The following is an 18903-nucleotide window of genomic DNA, read 5'->3' on the forward strand; positions in this document are numbered from 1 at the left end:
GAGGTGCTGTTGGGAAGGCCCCAGGAGAGCCTGTGACCAGCTCACAGGAATCCTTCACAGGTTGAAAATAACCTCTCAGATGAGATTATTTTCACAAAGGTAGAGGTTTCTCCAGCCAAACTGCTCCCTGTGCAGCGTTGTCATTGTGTTCACACCAGCACTCATGAGGGTTAAAGTGAAGAAAGAGACTGAAAGTGAAAGCAAAGTGTATTTTACTTTCAAACGTAAAACATAGAATATCCTGGGCTGGAATGGACCCACAAGGATCATCAAGCCCAATTCCCTTGCCTCATTTGCACAAAGCTCATTTTCAATGAAGGGACAGGACACTGTTATATTTTGAAATACCCATAAGAGGCTCAGTAACCCCAGTGAGCAGCTGGTACCCCAGACATCCTGGTGCTGGCAGGATGGAACAGGTAACACTGACACAGCACCTTCACCCTCACCCTGAGAGGCATTTGGGACATCTCTAGTACCATAAAGCAACTGGAAAAGCAGAAATCAAGCCAAGTGGGTTAAGGCAGCCCAAAACATCTGGTTATAAGAAAACTACTCCAATACCCAAATATTCTCCCATTTGACAGTGGCAGAGCAAATTCTACCCAATGTGCCTCTTCCAGGTAATTTGTGAAGTTGGCCCCATTAAATAAATCCAGGAAGAACCAGCTGCTCCAGCTGAAGGTGAATGATCACATGTAGGTGACAAGCCAGCCAGGAGATCAGGACTTAAATGGATGTGGTTACTTATTAGTTGTAAACACTGTTGAATAAATCTAAATAAACTCTAATTATTTATACAGCATATTCCTAATGTTGGTTGGATGTTGCCAACTTTAAAATAAAACTGAAGTCAAGCAGGGTAAATGTTTTAATGCCTCTGTAGATATAATTAGCATGTGTAATATGTATATACAAATATACATAATATATGTAATTACAGGTATTGGTGTTTGAGAGAGCTGTCTAGCCAGATGGAAAGAGTAAGTATTGAAAACACTGTGCCTCTGCCTGCTAGAAAAGGGAGGATACTTATATTCACTGGAATAAGAAATTGGTTTCTCCTGTTTGGGGAAGGGAGTTATTGTCCCACATTCCCCTTCTTGCTGAGTGGATCTAATAACCAACTTCTGTCTTGTCCATCCATCTAAAGGATTGGGGCTGAAAGTGTCCAACATCCAAGAGCAAAGCACTGTGTATAAGCTGCAGCTGCTGCAAGGTGTTCAGAGTTTTCTGTAGGTCCTTTTTGGCACCCAGCAAAGGTATATCTTGGGAGATGAGGCAGCTTTGATCCTCTGCAGCACCTCTGAGGCCCCAGCTCAGCACCTGCCTGGGTACACATCAGCCAAGGGCCAGCTTTTGAGACAAGCTGAGAGAGATCCCCACACTGTCATCAACACCTGTGTGGGCACAGGTCCCCACAGTGCCATTAACTCTCACAGACCCCCAACATGGCATGTTTGTTAAGGGTCAGTTTGCTGCTCTCAACACCCTGGATACAGAAAATCAGCCATCTGCAGCACCCTTTCCCTTTCCATCCCTGTGGGGGCATGGAGGAGAGGGAAAGGCCTGGGCTGACAGATGTTCACTGAGAAACTCTGTCTCTGCAAGGTCCTCAAGCACAGCTGGTCAAAATACTGATGTTGGGGGCTGCTTTTCTCCCTCCAGTTCAGGGATTATTTGGCTCTCACTGCATCAAGCCAGGGGCTACACAACTTGCTCTTCTGCAGCTCCCCCTGGCATGGCAAAGTGCTCAGGGCTCAGTGGCTTTGAGAAAAGCCAGGCCATTAAGTTAAGCACCTCACTTCAGCCGATGTTTGAACTTTGTGTACCTTTGGGAGGAGAGGGATGAGTGCCCTGCCTGCGAGGTCAGAGAGCAGCCAGCAGCTGACATGCCGAAGGTCAAATCCAGCACCAGCTGACAATGTCAGCCCGGGCTGGGAGCGGTCAGGACCATGCCCAGGACCACGTCACCACTCCAGAGAATTTCACTTGTTCCTTACAGAGTTCAACCACTCACTGTCCTGATAACCAAGGGCACAAGTTTTGTTTCTACAAATAACATTTGTAAATTAAAAATTTGCAAAAAGCTCCCACAGTGTCCAGAGACATGCAGTCGTATCGAGCTACTGCTGCAAATGTAAAAGGAAATGCACCTGGAATTCATTGAAGCAGGTGAGACAGAAAGGTGAAAGGTGCAGGATCCTTTGGCAGCAGTGGTCTTCCACTGGGTTCTCCTGTAAGTTCTGCCCCACCATCCCAAAACACTGAGAAGTCTCTGGCCTGTGGGTGAGGTTGATAGAAAATACTGAACATACAGATATTCTCCTGCTCAGTGGAGTGAGCTGAAATTGCAAAAAAAGGTCAACATTCTTAGCTTGTTGCAAAAGTGTAAGAGGATGGCAGGGAGAGGAGGAGTCTTGTCTCCCTGACAAAGCCTGTTTCATTGCTGGATTTTGAAATGAATCAATATAGAAAATGAGTCCGGCAGCCAGATGTCTGCTTTCATCTCTCTGCACTGGAACTGGAATAAAGCCCACACAATCTCCACCAAAAATACCTTCTTTGAAAGCGCTTTGTTAGTGGCTTTGTGACTGCAGGGAACAAAGGCAGCAAACGCGAGGGTCTGATGCCACCTAAAGGCCGCTTGAATTTTCAGCTCCCAGAGGCTCATCTTGACTTTGGGACTCTCAACCGCAGTTTCAGAGTGTGAACTCTTGTTCGCCCTCCAGTTCTCATCATCAGGCTTTGTTTGTTTTTACGCTGATCAAATTTGACTGAAGCTGTCCACACTGTGTGCTGCTCCACGTGAAAACAGCTTGGGTGTCTTTGCATGTGCTGCTGGCACACGTAAGAAGTACAGCTGTGGTACCCCAACACTTCCAAAGGACAAGGCTGTACAAAAATACAAGTTTCTTCATATTGTATTCTGTCAGTCTTTTCTCTTGGAAACCTAAATTACTTCTGGCTTTGAAACTGAGATTAGAAACTGTAGCAAAGGGCTGAACAACCTTTATATCGGGGCTTTTTACTATTCTTCTAAGAGTCTGTGGAAGTTTGGCCAAGCTGTGAGTCTCTGACAGAGCAGTTCCTGCAGGCGGTGACAGCCAAAAGTGCTGCTGATTAGGCGGCTCCTAATCAGTGCTTTTCAGAGCCCTGCACCTCTTTTAACACACGTGGTATTCTTTGAAAGAACAAACACCAACCCACGCAGGAACCCCACGGGTGAGGGGATGTGTTTCCCTGCCAGTTTGCAGAGAGAAGAGAGAAAACATCAGTGCTCACGTCAGAAGTTTCCATCAGACCCATGTGCACAGTGTGGGACGCTGTGGCCCTTTCTCACTGTCCTTGGCTACTTTGCAGTACATCCTGTTTGAGAAGTTTCCATGGGCTGAAATAGTGAAAACTCAACAGTTTTGCAAACAGGATATGTAGAAAATAGAAAATCCTCAGCTACTTGAATCAGAAAGAACAGCAATTTATGCCATGTGCTCAACAGTGTGCAATGGACTCAGCTGGCAAGGCTGAGAATATTAGTCAAAATATTAGTCATATTAGTCATTAGTCAGAATATTAGTCAAAATGGTCTATTACAGCCCTAACCATGACATTATTTTGTCTCCTTGTGGCATCTAAAGCCTCATACACCTCATTCTGCAAATTCTGCAAAATCTGATTTGCTATGTAGCACTCATCTCCAGAACAGCTGGAAGTCTGCAAAAGACAACAGCAGGTGATCACCTGGATGTACAGCTTTATAAATCCTTTTCCTTTTTAATGTTCTTGGGTGGTGGCTTGCATGCAATTCCTTATAGCAAACACTGCTTCTCTGTATTGCTCTCTTTTGGGTTAAGCAGCCTAATGACAATAATTATTTCCTATCATTGTAATGATCTATTTTGAAACTCATATTTTCTAGGGCTCCTACTTCCCAAAATTAAAGTTTTAATGTTTATTATGCCTGTTACAAACATCTACTTTATTTCCATGCTTTGGCTTGCAGAATCTCAGATCCTTCGAGTAACACTGTGAAAGAGTAATATTTAAGTGAAAATGAAGGGTCTGATGTGGTTTGTAGACTCTTGAGAATAAAGAGAGCTTAAAGAAAAAATTATATATGCCCTTGGCCTTACAGTGGATGCTCCTCTGTGTTGATACAGTGTCTACTTTCACTTTAGTGCAGAACTAAGCAGACTGTAGATGCTTCTGGAGACAAACGATAGTCAGAAAATTACTAAAATCTTGGTTAAGATTTATTTAAAATGCTAAACCAAAATTATTGTACCATATAGGGACCGAGTTAATGAAACTGTCACCAGACTTGGAGGGCTGAATTTTCACTCTCTTGTAAACAGAAACAAAAGGCTGATTTGTGGAAGGACAAGGAAAGTAAGCATTTATGAAGTCCTTACAGATATTTCACAGAGTTGATACAGCTACGAAAACAGAACACTGCAACTTCTGCAGCCTCTGAGGCTTCAACATATACCATACGTTGGTAGGGTGTGACATAGATGTCTTCAAATAACTGTGTGTTAAGTTTTCCCTGTAGGAAAACCTTTGTTTTATCAAAAATAATTTTAAGAAAAGGTAATTTCTGCGAGCTATTTCCTCGCTCTGTACTTACTCCAGAATAAATTCTTGGGAAGCAACATGCATAATCAAAGAATCTTCTTGACAAGCAAGATATGTAAGTGTATAAACAAAAGGTGCTATATGAAATCCATCTATTTAAAATACTGTTTATTTGTGATTTAACATTAATTAGCATTACATCTATGAGCAATTTCAGATAACATTTATATATTTTCCACAGGACACAAGAGTTGGCTGGCTCATTCTTTATGCCAAAGCAAGTAAATAGAGGCATTAGCAAAAGGTGCAAATAGTTCACGGTTGCATTTTAAAAAATATTTATGCACATTGCATTCATTTAGATATATTTTTAAAAAAGTTATGAAAAGCATAGTTCACAGGTTACTGTTTCTACATATGTTGTAATACAACACAAATAATGTAGAACATAAAAAACAAAGTAAGCAACTGAAAGTTTCCACTATGATTAAAAACACTGATTCCAGTATTTAGTGACAGCTAGAAAATTGTTTCCAGGATCCATTCCAACATTGCATTATCACACTTACACGGTCAAAGCTAACCAGCCCCCGAACATGCTATAATCAACATTTTGCATGCCAAACCACTCTCCAGCCATATTTAACAATTATATATTGTATAGTATTTCAACCGGTAATTTGGGAATCACATGGATCTTAAAGATGTACTTCCTATTGCGATGACTGATTTACAGACATTTGACACAGCGAAGAAACCTCTATGTTAATTTCTATGTTTAGTTTGTATTTACAATACAGTAAAAGTACTAAAATGACAATACAAGTAAAAATGAGTAAGTGGCAGTACCACCCTTACCCATGGCACTAGGCTCTGATTTGCTCTGGGTTCATCCAAAGGACAACACAGATTCACGAGACCCTTTTACAATTTGAATGGAAACTGAAGAAAAAACCCAAAGTGTTGCACTCTGCATGAATCCATACAAATTATTTAAAACATCTAATATGGAAATGTCACTCTGCTGATTTAATAAAAATATCCTGCAATCCGTATCATATATTTAAAAAAAATAATCACCGAGCTTTTACTTTCTTTGTCTCCTCCTATTTCCCTACTATTTCACTTTCCCTTTTAACATTTTTTTGTTTCCTTCATTTGGTTGTGTTAAGAGTTATTTTTCTTCATTCATTAGCAATACCATGAGAGAGAAAAAGAACAACTCACAAGTAATTTTTAAACATGAATCCAGTTCAATTTTATATGCTTTTATCCTTGGATTTTGAATTCCCTGGATTCCTGAATTATATTTAAGTATACTCTAAACCAAGCATTCTTAAATACACTCTAACTATTAAATGCTTGGTTCACATGCTTATAATACCTTTATACTGAATGGTATACAAACATTTGAACATATAAAATCTTCTTTTTGTTTTGCCAGTTAAACTAAATTATCAATGTTAAGTGTATAAAATCCCCCTTCTTGAAAAATAAGGGTTTCCCCCGCCCCAACTGATAGAATAAAAAAGAAGTCTTCAAAAATTATATTTCACTAAAATGAAATATTTGGCAAAAAAGTTATTGAATAATGGAATTCTTTAGACATTTTGTATAATTCCAAATAAACTTTCTCTTACACAGTTTTTCCCCTAGTATTATGTGCCAGTGTATAATATTTCTATATGAGCTAATCTTAAAAAAGATGTAAAGGTGTGCTGTTAATATGTACCCACTCAAACAGGGGTACAGAAACGTAAAATATATGGTCAAAAACCACAATACAAAAATGTGTGATCTGGTTTCCAAATGAGACAGCAGTTTTAAAAAGTCATATGATCACTCAACAGTAACTTTAATAAAGACTTTAACTGTACTGAAAATTTTAAGGTCTGCAAAATACTCCAAGCAGAACTTGCTGCTGCATACTGTGATGGTATTTGACCTTGCTATGATGGTAATTGAGCACCTGCCAGTGTAGTTCTACATGAAACTAATCAATGTTTCCAACCCTCATAGCAATTTTGGACACAGTTAAGTGAGAGATGAATTAATTTGCAATTAACATGAAAGGCTCTTTTGTTTGTCTCTTTGTTTGGTTTCTTTAAAGCAAAACCTCTTCCAGTTTCTACTTGTTTAGGTTAAAAGTCCAGTTACTGCACACCCCTAACACTACGCTGTTAATGGTCAACTTAAACGTTTAAAATGTGCAATGTCTCCTCACAACAGAACTGCACTTACGCCTCGACCTTCTCCTTCTTTTTACTCTTTTTCAGGAAGGATGGGGTGCGGAATTTCTTCTTCTTCTTTGAAGGGGATTTGGAAGGTGACCCTTCAGGAGACAGGGCCTCTTCTATCTTTTCAGAGCTTTTAATGGTAATCTCTACGCTCTCCACAGTACTCGTGGTTAACTGACTGACCCTCTTGGTGAGATCTTCTTCCACATCGTGTGCATCCTCCTTCCCGTTCACCACCACAACGGGCATCTCCACGGATATTAGGTTGGCATTCTGGGTGTAGAAATCCTCATGATTTTCTGAAAGGGCAAATGATTTTGTAATTATTTATGTACACTCTCATGCAAAAAAACCCCAGTATTGAGACAAAGCCTGTGAGTCTGGACTGTGATCCAAAGAATGAAACCAGAAGTGCTTAGATGTGTTTTGTTCCCCTTTTATCTACAATCTTAGCTTCTATAAGCAGACAGCACAGTGAAAATGTCATTAAAGGAAAATGAGCTGAAAAATCTAACTTTATCTCTGCCAGGTGCATGCACAGCTCAAGCTGTATAGAGTATGTACAGATACAGTCTACACAGCATACACAGTCTCAAGCACAGTCAGAATTACATTTTACTGCAAGAGACTGATATATGAAAACACAGCCATTCCATACAGAAGGCTTTGGAGAACTTGCCTTTCAAAATGCCTACTTAGATTTTGCTGGAAAAGTCTTAGGCAAAATAACTTAACATTTTCAGTAAAATAAAAGTATATGTATTTACTCCAACTTATTAATATCTACATTTCAGCATGCCCTGTGTTGTTTTCTGTTTGTAAGAATTATGTATTAGAAAAAATTGGGAAAAATAGTTCTCTGGACAGAGTACCACCCAGACTTAGCAAAAAAGGGCTCCTTTTGGTTCAAGTTGACTTCATGCAAGTGTAAGAGTGCAGCAGTAGAGTGGAGGATCTGGGTTATTGGAGCCCTTGGCATTGTACAGAAATTGCATGGAATACCTTCTAATCTTTCTGGGACATTTTGCGGGGATTGAGTTTGTGACTGAATTTGTGACACAGATGAACCGTCATCTGAGAATAATTCCTGTTCAGCATCTGCAGGACAAGATGTGAGTTAGTAGCCAAGCAAAAGTGAAAATCAAGCAAGAGTGTCAGTGCTGGTGCTACAAGATTTAGAGCTCTGCGATAGCTTTGCGTTGCTCCTGCTGACAACAGCACAAAGTTACAATACACAGTTGAAACTCTACAGAATTATGGATTTACTTGTTTTATTTGCTAAAAATCAGTATATATTAGTTTTTTTTAGAAAGTATTAAAAAAGGTGGCAGGTTGCATTCCAAAAGTAGCATGCCCCATGGTTTTATCTAGGCATAAGTGACAGTAAGCTATTACACTATGTCCTGAATCCATATTCAGGATTGGCATCATTACATATGGCAAAGTTGTGTTATTACACAGTGTTAGTGAAGAATTCACAGTAAGTGTTACTGTCAAAAAATAAAATCAACCCTGAATTAGCAATTCTCTATGGAATAGTAGTATTGGAAGAAGATGTGAAAAGAGAAAATAGAGACTTGCACATTGAGAGAACAGAAGTAAAATTAAAAAAGCCAGGGCCAAACATCTCAGTAAACTTTAGCTCAGTTGGACACAGACTTGAGCTACTTAATCTAACTTTAGTATCAGCTGTGAGGAGGAGCTGGATTAAGATGACCTTCACAGACTCTCCCACCTTAAAGTTATTCTATGATTCTGACACAAAATTTCATCATGTTAAATTGTGGTTTTTTCAACACCATTGCCGTGCAAACCTTTAATTGCTTTAATTTCAGCACTAACTAAAGTAAAAGAACAAACCACATTTAAGAAAAGTACTCTACCACCTCAAGGAATTATTAGTTCTCAAGTAGTTGCCAGCAGTATATGCTAATAATTAACATGCACACAATTTTTACAGTAGGTATTTTTGAGCTTATTATTAAAATGTAAACCCCAACAATTCAAACCACACCGCTGACCTTCCAACCCCAGCTGCTTGCGCTCTATGGTTTTCTTGTACTCTTCCAGTTCCTTTTCAGTGAGGTGGCTGAACGGGTTGGGTGGTGCTGGTGGCGTGTGCTCGTCATCGAACTGCACTGGCTGGGAAAGAGAAAGCCAAGGAATTTAACAGCTAAAAAATAAGAAGCAACAAGCAAAACGTGCAGGGCTAATGTCTCTATTTCCCCCCCCCCCGCCCAAATACTGGTGCCAAAGTTTTGGCAGGGAATACAGAATTAAAACACAGATGTACTAACTGTTGGATAGCTGGAAACTCTTACACATATAGAATTCCAATTCCAGTTCATCACAATTTGTTGGATAATCTTATTAAGGATATCTGTAGTGTTTGGAAATAAGTATATTCTGTTCAAGAAAAGATTAGTATGGGCAGGTAAGGAACTAGAAACCCTCTCTCCCAATAAGAAGCCTGTTTCTAATGAAAGCTGTCTTCTACATGGTCACATCCCACCTTTTAAACTCAGCTATTTCTGGGCCTCGATTGTTCCACAGACTAATGAAGACTATTTTTGTCCCCATGCATTCTAAAGTTCTTCCTCTCTCACTTAAATGATCTTAGACAAGGATCCTATTTCATTAATATTAATGGAGGCAAATTTAACATGCATATCTCAACTCGAAATGAACAATTTAAACCTTTAAAGTGAAACATGAATAAGATGTATCACACCTCTAAAACTGGCATTAAAATAATCGGTTCTAACAAAACATTTAAAACAAAAATGGCCCAAGCTGACATTTGAAAGACAGGCAGCCAAATAACCTGAACAGCTGTAAATTAGTTAATTATGTTGTACTCACTGAACTTGGCTTTTTATCCACAACAATCCCTGCAAGCAGCTGAGACTGAGGTCCTGCTGTCTTTAGGTCATATCGGTTTTGCTCCCTTATCTACACAGAGAAAATAAATCAGGTTAGAAACAGGTATTTCTCTTTAACAAATCCTATGCCCATCAGCTTTGCAAAGTCACTAACACAAGCAGCAGTGAATGGCTGGAGGATCAAGCTGCGTGTTGCTGCACCTAAAAATTAAGAGCTCTTCTTCCACCTCAAAATACACAGCATATATTTTTTGGCTCTTTCAATACCCCTAAACATTGAAAGTCCAGATCCTGGACTTCAAGTAAGCCAACATTTAGAAATAAGCTCCCAAGAATACTCCCTGAACCTGTCCTCTCCACCTCATAAATGACACATGTTCAGCTACTAGAGAGAACTCAGTGGCCACAAAGGTTGGTAAAGGTTTTCTGTCTGTGAACAGGTTATTATTTTCCCTAAACTAAGAGCCCAACCAATATAGATCATGTTTTAAAAAAAATCTACAGCAGAGAATTAGGAATAAACTCTCCATGAGCTAGTGACATACATCAAATTAAAAACCATTGCCTGGGACATGTATTATTAATCTCTAGATGATGAGAGGCTGCCTTTCCAGTTCTGAGGAAGGGAGTTGCTCCACTAAAGTCCCCAAGGATACTGATATAGTGCTTTCCAATAAAGAAAAAAATATGTAATCAAATGAAAAATGCCCTGAATATCTGTTAATATAGTTATCCTGAGGGTGGAGTGTTTGGTCAGTCTGATAGTCAGTGGCTTTCATGCTGGAAGGGAAAGCAGCGAGATATTGCTGTTTACAGAGAGGGCCAACAATAATCTCTCATTTTCCTTTTTTTTTTTACTGCCATTAGAAATTCCAGCTTAACAAGCACTAGGCAAATTAAAACAGAACAGAGCAAGATTAGAGTTTGAGATTGAATCATGCTGCAGATGACGCACAGCAATTCAGTTTGTGTTGACACCTAATTATCTACTAAATAAAATGCTAAATAACAGGGACTACCATTTCCAATCTCTCATTTCCTGAATTAATACTCATCCGTCATCAGATTATGTAGTCAAAATTTAAATATATAAATATTGCATATGTATCTACAGACTTTATGTATATCACACATTTAAATACATGTTTTTGGTGCCAAAAATCACATATAGTGTAAGAACCTTCTTAATAAAATCAAAACATTTAAAAATGTTATTTTACTGCTCTGCTGAATCATTACTTGAACACATAATTTTATTTGGAAATGTTACAATTTCAGCTCATTACACTTCTCTTACCTTATTTCTCTTTTCCAACACTTCACTTGGGTTTGTGTTTAGAGGAACAAATTGGTTGGGATCTTCAATTTTGATTGGTGTTCCTCCACTAGTCTTGGAAGAGTCATCAGCTTTCATCCACTTAAAGAAGGGGAAACAAAAAGAGAAAGAAGCTAAAATACCCAGTATGATGGAAAGGAACAATTCTCTTTGTTGTCTTACTGTTTAAGTAGAGATATGAAGAAAGGACTTTCTGACTTTATTCTCAATTCCACGATACCCACAAAATAATCCCAACTCCCTACAGTTTGTGCGTTTGCCCAAGAGGATTTAAGCTGCCTTGAACAAGATTATTTTTCGTAAACACTGACATCCATTCCTGAAAAATACAGTGTTAGCTGTGTACTAATGATGCTGCATTTAGAAAGGATCACACTTTCTAGTAACTGGCACATGGATCCAGAGCCCTCGTTCATGCAATCAACTTCCGCCTCTGCTGACCACACGTATTGACTGCAGTTTTTTTCCCTTCCCAAGGAGTGCTCTTTTTCTCCCAAAGTTTAGAAACCTGCCAGCCTGCCAGCAGGAGGAGCTGATGCTTTTACAGTTGTGCTGTGCGACAGGGAGTAGCTGAAGAGCAATAACATGCTCTGTAGTCCCACGAGGGCCACCTCTCTGCAGGCTGGAAACTAAGTATAAGCATCTTGCTGAGCTGCAGGAGGGGGAAAATCTTTATCATCATTAAAAGCCTGTAGCATGAACAGACCTTTCGAAAGCTGTTTTCAGTAAGCTCACAAATAGAAAAGGGGCAGCTAGAGATGAATTAGAGCTCGTGTCTCCTTCATGCTAAAAAAAGAGAACAACCCACGGGTGACTTAAAACCTTACTATATTTGGTGGATAACTAATAGCACAAGAAGATCTGGTAGAAAAACTGCTTTTTACTTCAGGAATAAGAAGAGCTGGTGAGAACTGCGAAATCATTGTTGAATTTTATCATAAACTTTTACTCTTACAGTTAACTCTTCTCTCTTCAAACAAAGAGACCCTTAGTACCAATGCCATTAAGTCTCTGAAAAACCTATTTTAATTTGCTCAACAAACTTACTTGCTAATCTTTTCAAAGATTTTCTCACATAAACTGTGCATAACTTACTTTCAAGTAGGGCAAAACCAAAGTGACTGTCCAAAATATCAGCCTACCGTGATCTTAGTCCTGGGACTGGTCTCCCCGTTCCAGGACTCCTCAGGCACATTAACTTTCAAGTATGTGTTTGGAGAGTTCAGCCATCTTGTCTTTTCTCTCTGTTGCCTCTGTGCAAGGAATTTCAGGGGGGATAGTGGGACTGTATCATCTTCAAAGGAAAAGGCAGTCACAGTGGCTGGGATCTCGACATCACTCTTATGTCTGGGCTTTTCCCTGACTAATGGTTGCCTATAGGCATAGCCAGTTCTGTATCCCTGTGGAGGAGGAAAATAGGAAAAGAATGTTTAAAAAAATTAAAATAAAAATTTTTACTAATAAGTTACTATATATTTGTAAGATGGTGGGACAAAACTGAAGCTCTAAGCTTATAAATTCTTATTAAGACAGAATACTGCTGTCAGAAACAGTGACATATGACAAACTAAACCAAGCTGGAGAGATTTTATATACACTTACATTTACTCTGTCTTCATTTTAAAACTCACAGAGAAAAAGCTGTTTGCTTTACAGAAGCTAATCCTATGCTCAAAAGCTTACAGGGACTTTACAGATACCACCATCAACATGCTCTCACCAGGTTGTCCAGCATCCTCATGAGTGCTTCAAATTCTTGCTCCCCAACTTTCCATTTGTGTTGCGAAGCCATATTAACTCCACCTCCTCCCATTGCTGCCACGGCATGTGTGGAAGGCTTGAACTTCTGCAGATCCAGTAGTAGGAGATTGTCTATCCCACCTGCTCCAGCTAATGCATGAACCTGCAGACATCAAGGAGTGTATTCCATTTTTGAAAAGGCTTTTGTATCTTCTGCTTTCTGAATTTGCAGCAGAAGCTTGCTTAAATACATGCTGCAGTTATTTCTTAGGCTGGTTTTCTACTGTTCAAAAACCATTGTAAAATATATAGCAAGTGACTGTTATGGAAAGCATTATACCATCTACTAATAATTGTACTTTAACAGGAGTAGATTCAAACACTTGCTTTCAGAGTACATTAAAAACATCTTTCCGCATCACAAGATTAAATTTTTTTCATTTTTCTAGCGGTTTCAAAATGAAAGAGTGAACTCAAAATAAATGGCAGGGCAAGGAAGGAAAGGAGTGGGAGCCTGCCATTTGCACATCCAAATGCCTCTTTGGGAGGACAGGATCACTGGGGAACAAGAACAAAGTGAAGTTTCTGGGGATGGGCTTAAAAGTTATGAAAGGTGAGAATACTTTTAGTGGTCTCTCTTCACAGGTTATAGGTAACATCTGGATACCTAACTACGTATCTAAAGTTAGACAAAAGGGAAACAACTGAATTTGTGATCCAAGTTATTTTTAAATATGCCACGCTCTACTGTTACTCTAAAGACCTTCTTTTAATTTGTTTCACAAATGTATGATCACAGAGAGAAGCTTCTTTTCTTGTCACAACATTCAGCTTCAGTAAAGGAGCTGGCTCTCAAGAGATGTTAAGTCACACTTCCCCATGCAGTGAGTACCAGCAAATCTATTATCTGACAGATTCCCTGCATGAGGCTCACTCTGCACAGCATGGAACAAAACCTTCCGTACCCTTTGGAGTGTAACACCACTGAGACTGTGTCAGTGTTCCTAGAATGAGTGTTTGTGCCATTCCCTTGGTCTTTCCCCGAGTATTCTAGGCTCCCTGACTGTGTCCTGCTATACAGGATTACTGGATTCCACAACCCCAAAATTGTGTAATGTTAGAGACCTTCCCATCTGAGATGCAATCTATAACTCTGCAGCAAGAGTGTTTGAAATTAAACACAGATAAATTCTCTCTCACCTGCGTTTCACAGGCCAGTTGCACATTGAAAATATAGTGGAATGCTTCTTCCAGTGTCTCTCCTAGTGCTACCACACCATGGTTTCTCAAGACTAATACCTAGTAAATGAAGACACTAATGTTAAATGGTAGAAACTGGAGCAGGACATGCAAATTGTTTATGAAGAGCATGAATGAGGTTGAATACCTTGCAACTGGGTCCAAGAACTTTTTGAAGTTGAATTCTCTCCTCCTGTTCATCAAGTGATCCCTGGTAGTTGTAATAAGCAACATCTCCCAGAATCAGAGCCTCTTGTGATATGGGAAGGATGCCACACTTCATAGAGGAAACCTGTTTCATGAAAATGGAATGCTAATTACTAGGAGAAAACAAAACTCTTGAAACTCACATCTCAACCACCTAAGCCTTAGCAGGGTATACTTTTTATCTTTGCTGGAAGAGAGACAAACTCCATAATGAAAGCATAGGAACAATCCCCCACACACCAGTCTAATTTGCAATAGGGTGACAGGGGTGCTGCTACCCAGCCTAGGGACAGATTCACTACAGGAAAAGACAAATTATTCCAACTAAATTAATTTTGGTGAATTTCATCCATGTTTAATTTTCACCTTACTTAATGGTCTTTCCTTTCCCACACTTAATAACTTCAAAAAGCTAGTATAAAAGAAATTATTCATTCCTTTTTTGTGTGACTGTAGTTAAGGAATGTGTATATATATATATATATATATATATATGCATTTATAGATAAAATAGTAAGAATTTTGTTATTGCAAACCAGTTCTTTCAGGCCTCCTTACATTTTTATCATTATTACAAAGATCATTTAAAGTTTATGTTAACTATAACATTTAAATAGTGAGGTAAATCCAAACTAAACATAACTACTAATTAAACCACTTAAAAATGGAGCTGCATAATGCAAATGATGATGACTTATACAGCACATTATATTATTTAGGATGCTATAAATGAAGCCTGTGTAAACAATTTGCTTTACAACCTCCTCAACCTGAGTATAATAATCTCTGAGAATCAGTTTATCCCTATCCCATTTCATTGTGGTGGCCCAGCTCTCTCTCTGTTTATTTGATAACCTCACACCTTTCTTTACCAGTGCAGAGTCGATATTAAAACAAATATGAAACTGCTGTGAGCACAAATGTGCCCTAAGTTCCTAAGGTAAAGGTGTTTTCTTTCAGTCTGTGCCAGAAGGAGGACTTACAGCAGCTGTGGCAGGGGTGTGTATGTGTATGACACATCTGACGTCGGGGCGTGTGGAGTAGATGGCCACGTGTGGACTGAAGCCTACACTGTCAATGCTGAGAGCTGTGCTTCCCTGGTCCACTACATCTCCTAGGATGTTCACTTTAACCTGAAAAAGGCAAACAGACAAATGATGTGCAAAAAGTTTGCGACAACTTCAGTTATCTAGAAAATACCCCTCCTTTCTTATTTAGCACCAGATTTCCCCCCACACATTTAGGGTTCAGAGCACAAAAAAAAGTAGAGGAGTAGCCATGAATCTGTACGTCAATAAACCACTCAGCTGTACAAGCCCTTGACAGTTGCTGGAAGTTCAGCCATGGGAGGAGAAAGGCTAAGACTCTAATACAACATATATTCCCCTTCAGTCTGGCTGACCTTTCCTTGTTTCTGACTTTCAAAAAATGCATTTCGTTAACATTTCCTACATTTTAAATACAAAGATAATTCAGTCTCTGAGAAATTCCCAGTAAGAACATTCAGTGCACAAGGAATTTTCAGTTTCATGAGAACATCAAAATAGTAATTTCTGTAGCAACAAAAAACTACAGCAGGTTCATATCTCATGGTATTTTGGTTCTGTGTTTGCTATGTAATACTATCAATCTCATTTGGGTACCCCTTTCACCTTGAGGCAGTTTCTTTACAGATATGCACTGACATGAAGAGCATATGGCAGGTTCTGCACCAAAAGATGTATGACTGAGCAGCTACCACTGCCTAAATACCAGCCTAGAACTTCACCCAGCTCATTTGTTTGGCCTGGGGAAGATTACTTGACTTTATCTCCTCTCTTCTAAAGGTAAGAGCTGATTCTGATAACACTACTCCTACAGAGTCATTTCACATGTATTACCACGCTATCAGGTTACAAAAGGGTGCTGCTGCTACTCTGAGGCTACTGATGAGCTTCATCAGACAGGAAAACAAAGCTTCTCTGCTCCACATTCAAGCTGGAGACAAACAGAAAGTAAAGCTAAACCCAAGAAGAAATACAGAGAATGAGGGGTGCTACTATCTAAACAGTTAATCACCTTTTCATCTGGTGGGTAAATATTAAAAAAACGCCAAACAACAGCATAATTAGAGAAGTCCATTTTAGCAGCCACAAAAGTATTTTAGGAAACAGGTTGAGTCTTGGTGGTTATTACAGTGAGTGAATCACATACCAAATTAGAAGCTGAAGCTTCAGAAAAGGACAGCCCTCTTGGAATGATTAGAATGTGGTCATGTTCTTTGCTTACTCTTACCTGCAAAGGAGAAAGGAAATGGATTACTGATCTAATTTACATTGCTCAGGGAGAAAAATAATTTGAATGAACAGGTGAGATTCTAAATAAATTTTTTTTTCTCTAAAGCACTTACTGTGATATAGGCATTTGGCAAATGTGCCCACCCAAACAAGTCAGCCAATCTATATAAACTGGCTAACTTGCAACGAGTAAGTTTTTCTCCCTTGACAAACGAGGAGGTATCTACTCCAGGTAGGTCATTGATGGGTGTAATCATTCCATGGCCTGAAAAACAGACAAAAGTAGATGATGGCCAGTTAGACAATTAACTATATTTCCAGCTATGCCATGATCTTCCAGAGGGAGTGCATTTAAATTGTTAGCAAAGAAGTACCAGCATTTATTAGACTGGATAAAGGCTTTCCTGAGCTCTCTCCTGAATCAATATCCTATATATGACTGGAACTGTGCTTTAAGACATTTGTCACTAATGAAGTATTTTTACACATTACTTTGAGTTTTTTTGTTACAGGAGAAGACATTCCTTGTGGACTTCTTATACCAGCATTACTAATTTGAAGAGACATCTCAGTCTTAGCACTTCAATTCAGGCCTAATGAAGAAATAAGGATTAGAGCAAGAGTTCTCAGACCCTTGGACAGAAGGAATCACCTCTTAACAGAGAAATCACAAAGATCAGTTTCTCTCTTTGACTTGTGACTACACAAATATATCTTCTCCATGAATGCATGATACCCTTTTGACAGCTCACAACCTTTGTTTACAGGGAAAGTTAAGATCAAAAGAGGTAAAAGTCATGTTGTTTTTCAACAAAAGGAGAGTGCACTTTGAGATCAGTCCCTGCTGTCTCAGGCAAATGCAGCAGAGACAACAGTCAGGCACAGAATCTCAGTAACCAACCAGAGACAGGAACACAAGGTTATTTGGGCTCTCTGTTCTCTTCCACTCATTTTGTTAAATAAACCCTGAAGTACCATTTTGGGACCAAATCTCCAAAGATGATGAATGCTGACAGCTGCCACTGTACTTCAGGCTTGTAAGCTCCCATACGATGTCCACCCACAGAACTTAAATTGACTTGAACGTTTCAGTGCTTCATGACTTGGAAAGAAGAACTTGGGTGTTAACTGCGAGATCCCAGTGACATCTTTACAACTGGAGTGCAGACTACAAGCTCCTCTTGACTGTGGGAGATGTTTTTCTGATGACTCAGTTTGCCAGGGTATTCTCCCCACCTCAGGGATGGGGGTTTTTTTTTGCAACAATTTATATGCAAGAGTAGAAAAATAAAGAAACTAAATGGTAATGTATTTTATATCTCAGTTTATATTCATGTTAAAGTCCTAAGAGCAACAGGGCACAACATTTTGCTCCCTGTGTCAGCTAAACTTTTATTAACAAATTACAGAATAACTGAGTTTGAGGATTCCAACCATTTTGGATATCATTATACAAATCAAAGAATTTGAGAGAAAGAAGCCTCAAAAGGCAAGTTAAGGCCACCATCTGTACTACTTCACAGCTGAAGCAAGCTCTGACAGAATTTTTATTCAAGGAAAGAGGAGATCCCAGCATTGCTAAATCCTGGTAACAATTAAAAAAAAAAAAAAAAAAGGGCAGTTATATGTATAATTCACTTACTGAGTGCAGATGAGGAAAAACCTGTAAAAGTGCTCCCTGTAATGTAGTCAGCAATCTGCTGTAATGCAAGCAGTCCAGTGGGGTTATTGCCCTTCTTCATCTGTTCTTGAATAAGGCATTCCAGATCTTCTCTAAAAGCCTGTAGAAACATTTGAGAATCATCAAGGAAACCTGGCATTGATAATCTTTATTTCTATTATAGGTGGGGCTGATAGTTCTGCCTCTTATTAATGTTACATGAAACTTTCCCTTAGACTTTGTTTTTGGCTGTTTTAACTTTGCCAGACTTCATCATCCAACCCAAACTTTGTACACTAGGTACTGGCAATTTGGGGGGCAGGAAGGAGTTTGGCCACAGAGAATTTACTATTTCCCAGTGCACGACAAGATCAAATGTATTTTTTTTAAATTATAAAACCCATCTTTATCAATAATTAAAGTGTTGTCCATATTTTGGAATAGGTACTTGAAATTCGACCAGGATGTGTTGCTTTCTGTGCTGGATATTTTTTTAATAAAGTAATCTCTCTGAAAACCCATTCAAATTTGATAAAGTTATAAACAACTGGAAAACTGGAGCTCATCCATGCTCAAGTAATATCGCAGACATACAAAAACTAGAAGGAATGCTATCTCCTCTCTATTTCTTTCCTTCCCCAAAGGGAAAAACCCTCCCTTCTTTTTCTGAATAAAGTGTCTGCAAGCCCAAGAGATAAACTCTTGCGGAATACATCATTAAAAAGGTTTTCATGGTATCAAATTCATTATA

General features: G+C 39.0%; 1 protein-coding gene across 2 annotated transcripts; it reads right to left on the minus strand.

Annotated features, from left to right (window-relative positions):
• Positions 1 to 4726: 4726 nt before the first annotated feature.
• On the minus strand, positions 4727 to 18327 carry ADD3 (adducin 3). 2 transcript variants are annotated; one of them, XM_085047874.1, is made up of 13 exons: positions 18135 to 18327; positions 16606 to 16757; positions 16410 to 16490; positions 15200 to 15349; positions 14158 to 14301; positions 13971 to 14069; positions 12751 to 12933; positions 12173 to 12430; positions 10992 to 11111; positions 9675 to 9764; positions 8834 to 8954; positions 7815 to 7910; positions 4727 to 7111 (listed from the first exon to the last, which is right to left on the minus strand). In XM_085047874.1, exons 1-13 carry the CDS (start codon positions 18310 to 18312, stop codon positions 6813 to 6815), a joined length of 1971 nt encoding a protein of 656 aa, XP_084904000.1. In that variant the 5' UTR covers positions 18313 to 18327; the 3' UTR covers positions 4727 to 6812. The 2 variants fall into 2 exon arrangements, with proteins under 2 accessions (XP_084904000.1, XP_084904002.1); XM_085047876.1 differs by lacking the exon at positions 7815 to 7910.
• Between the last annotated feature and the right edge of the window lie 576 nt (positions 18328 to 18903).

This window comes from Lichenostomus cassidix, unplaced genomic scaffold, assembly GCF_008360975.1.
Source record: "Lichenostomus cassidix isolate B80296 unplaced genomic scaffold, HeHo_3.0 HiC_scaffold_605, whole genome shotgun sequence".
Taxonomy (NCBI): domain Eukaryota; kingdom Metazoa; phylum Chordata; class Aves; order Passeriformes; family Meliphagidae; genus Lichenostomus; species Lichenostomus cassidix.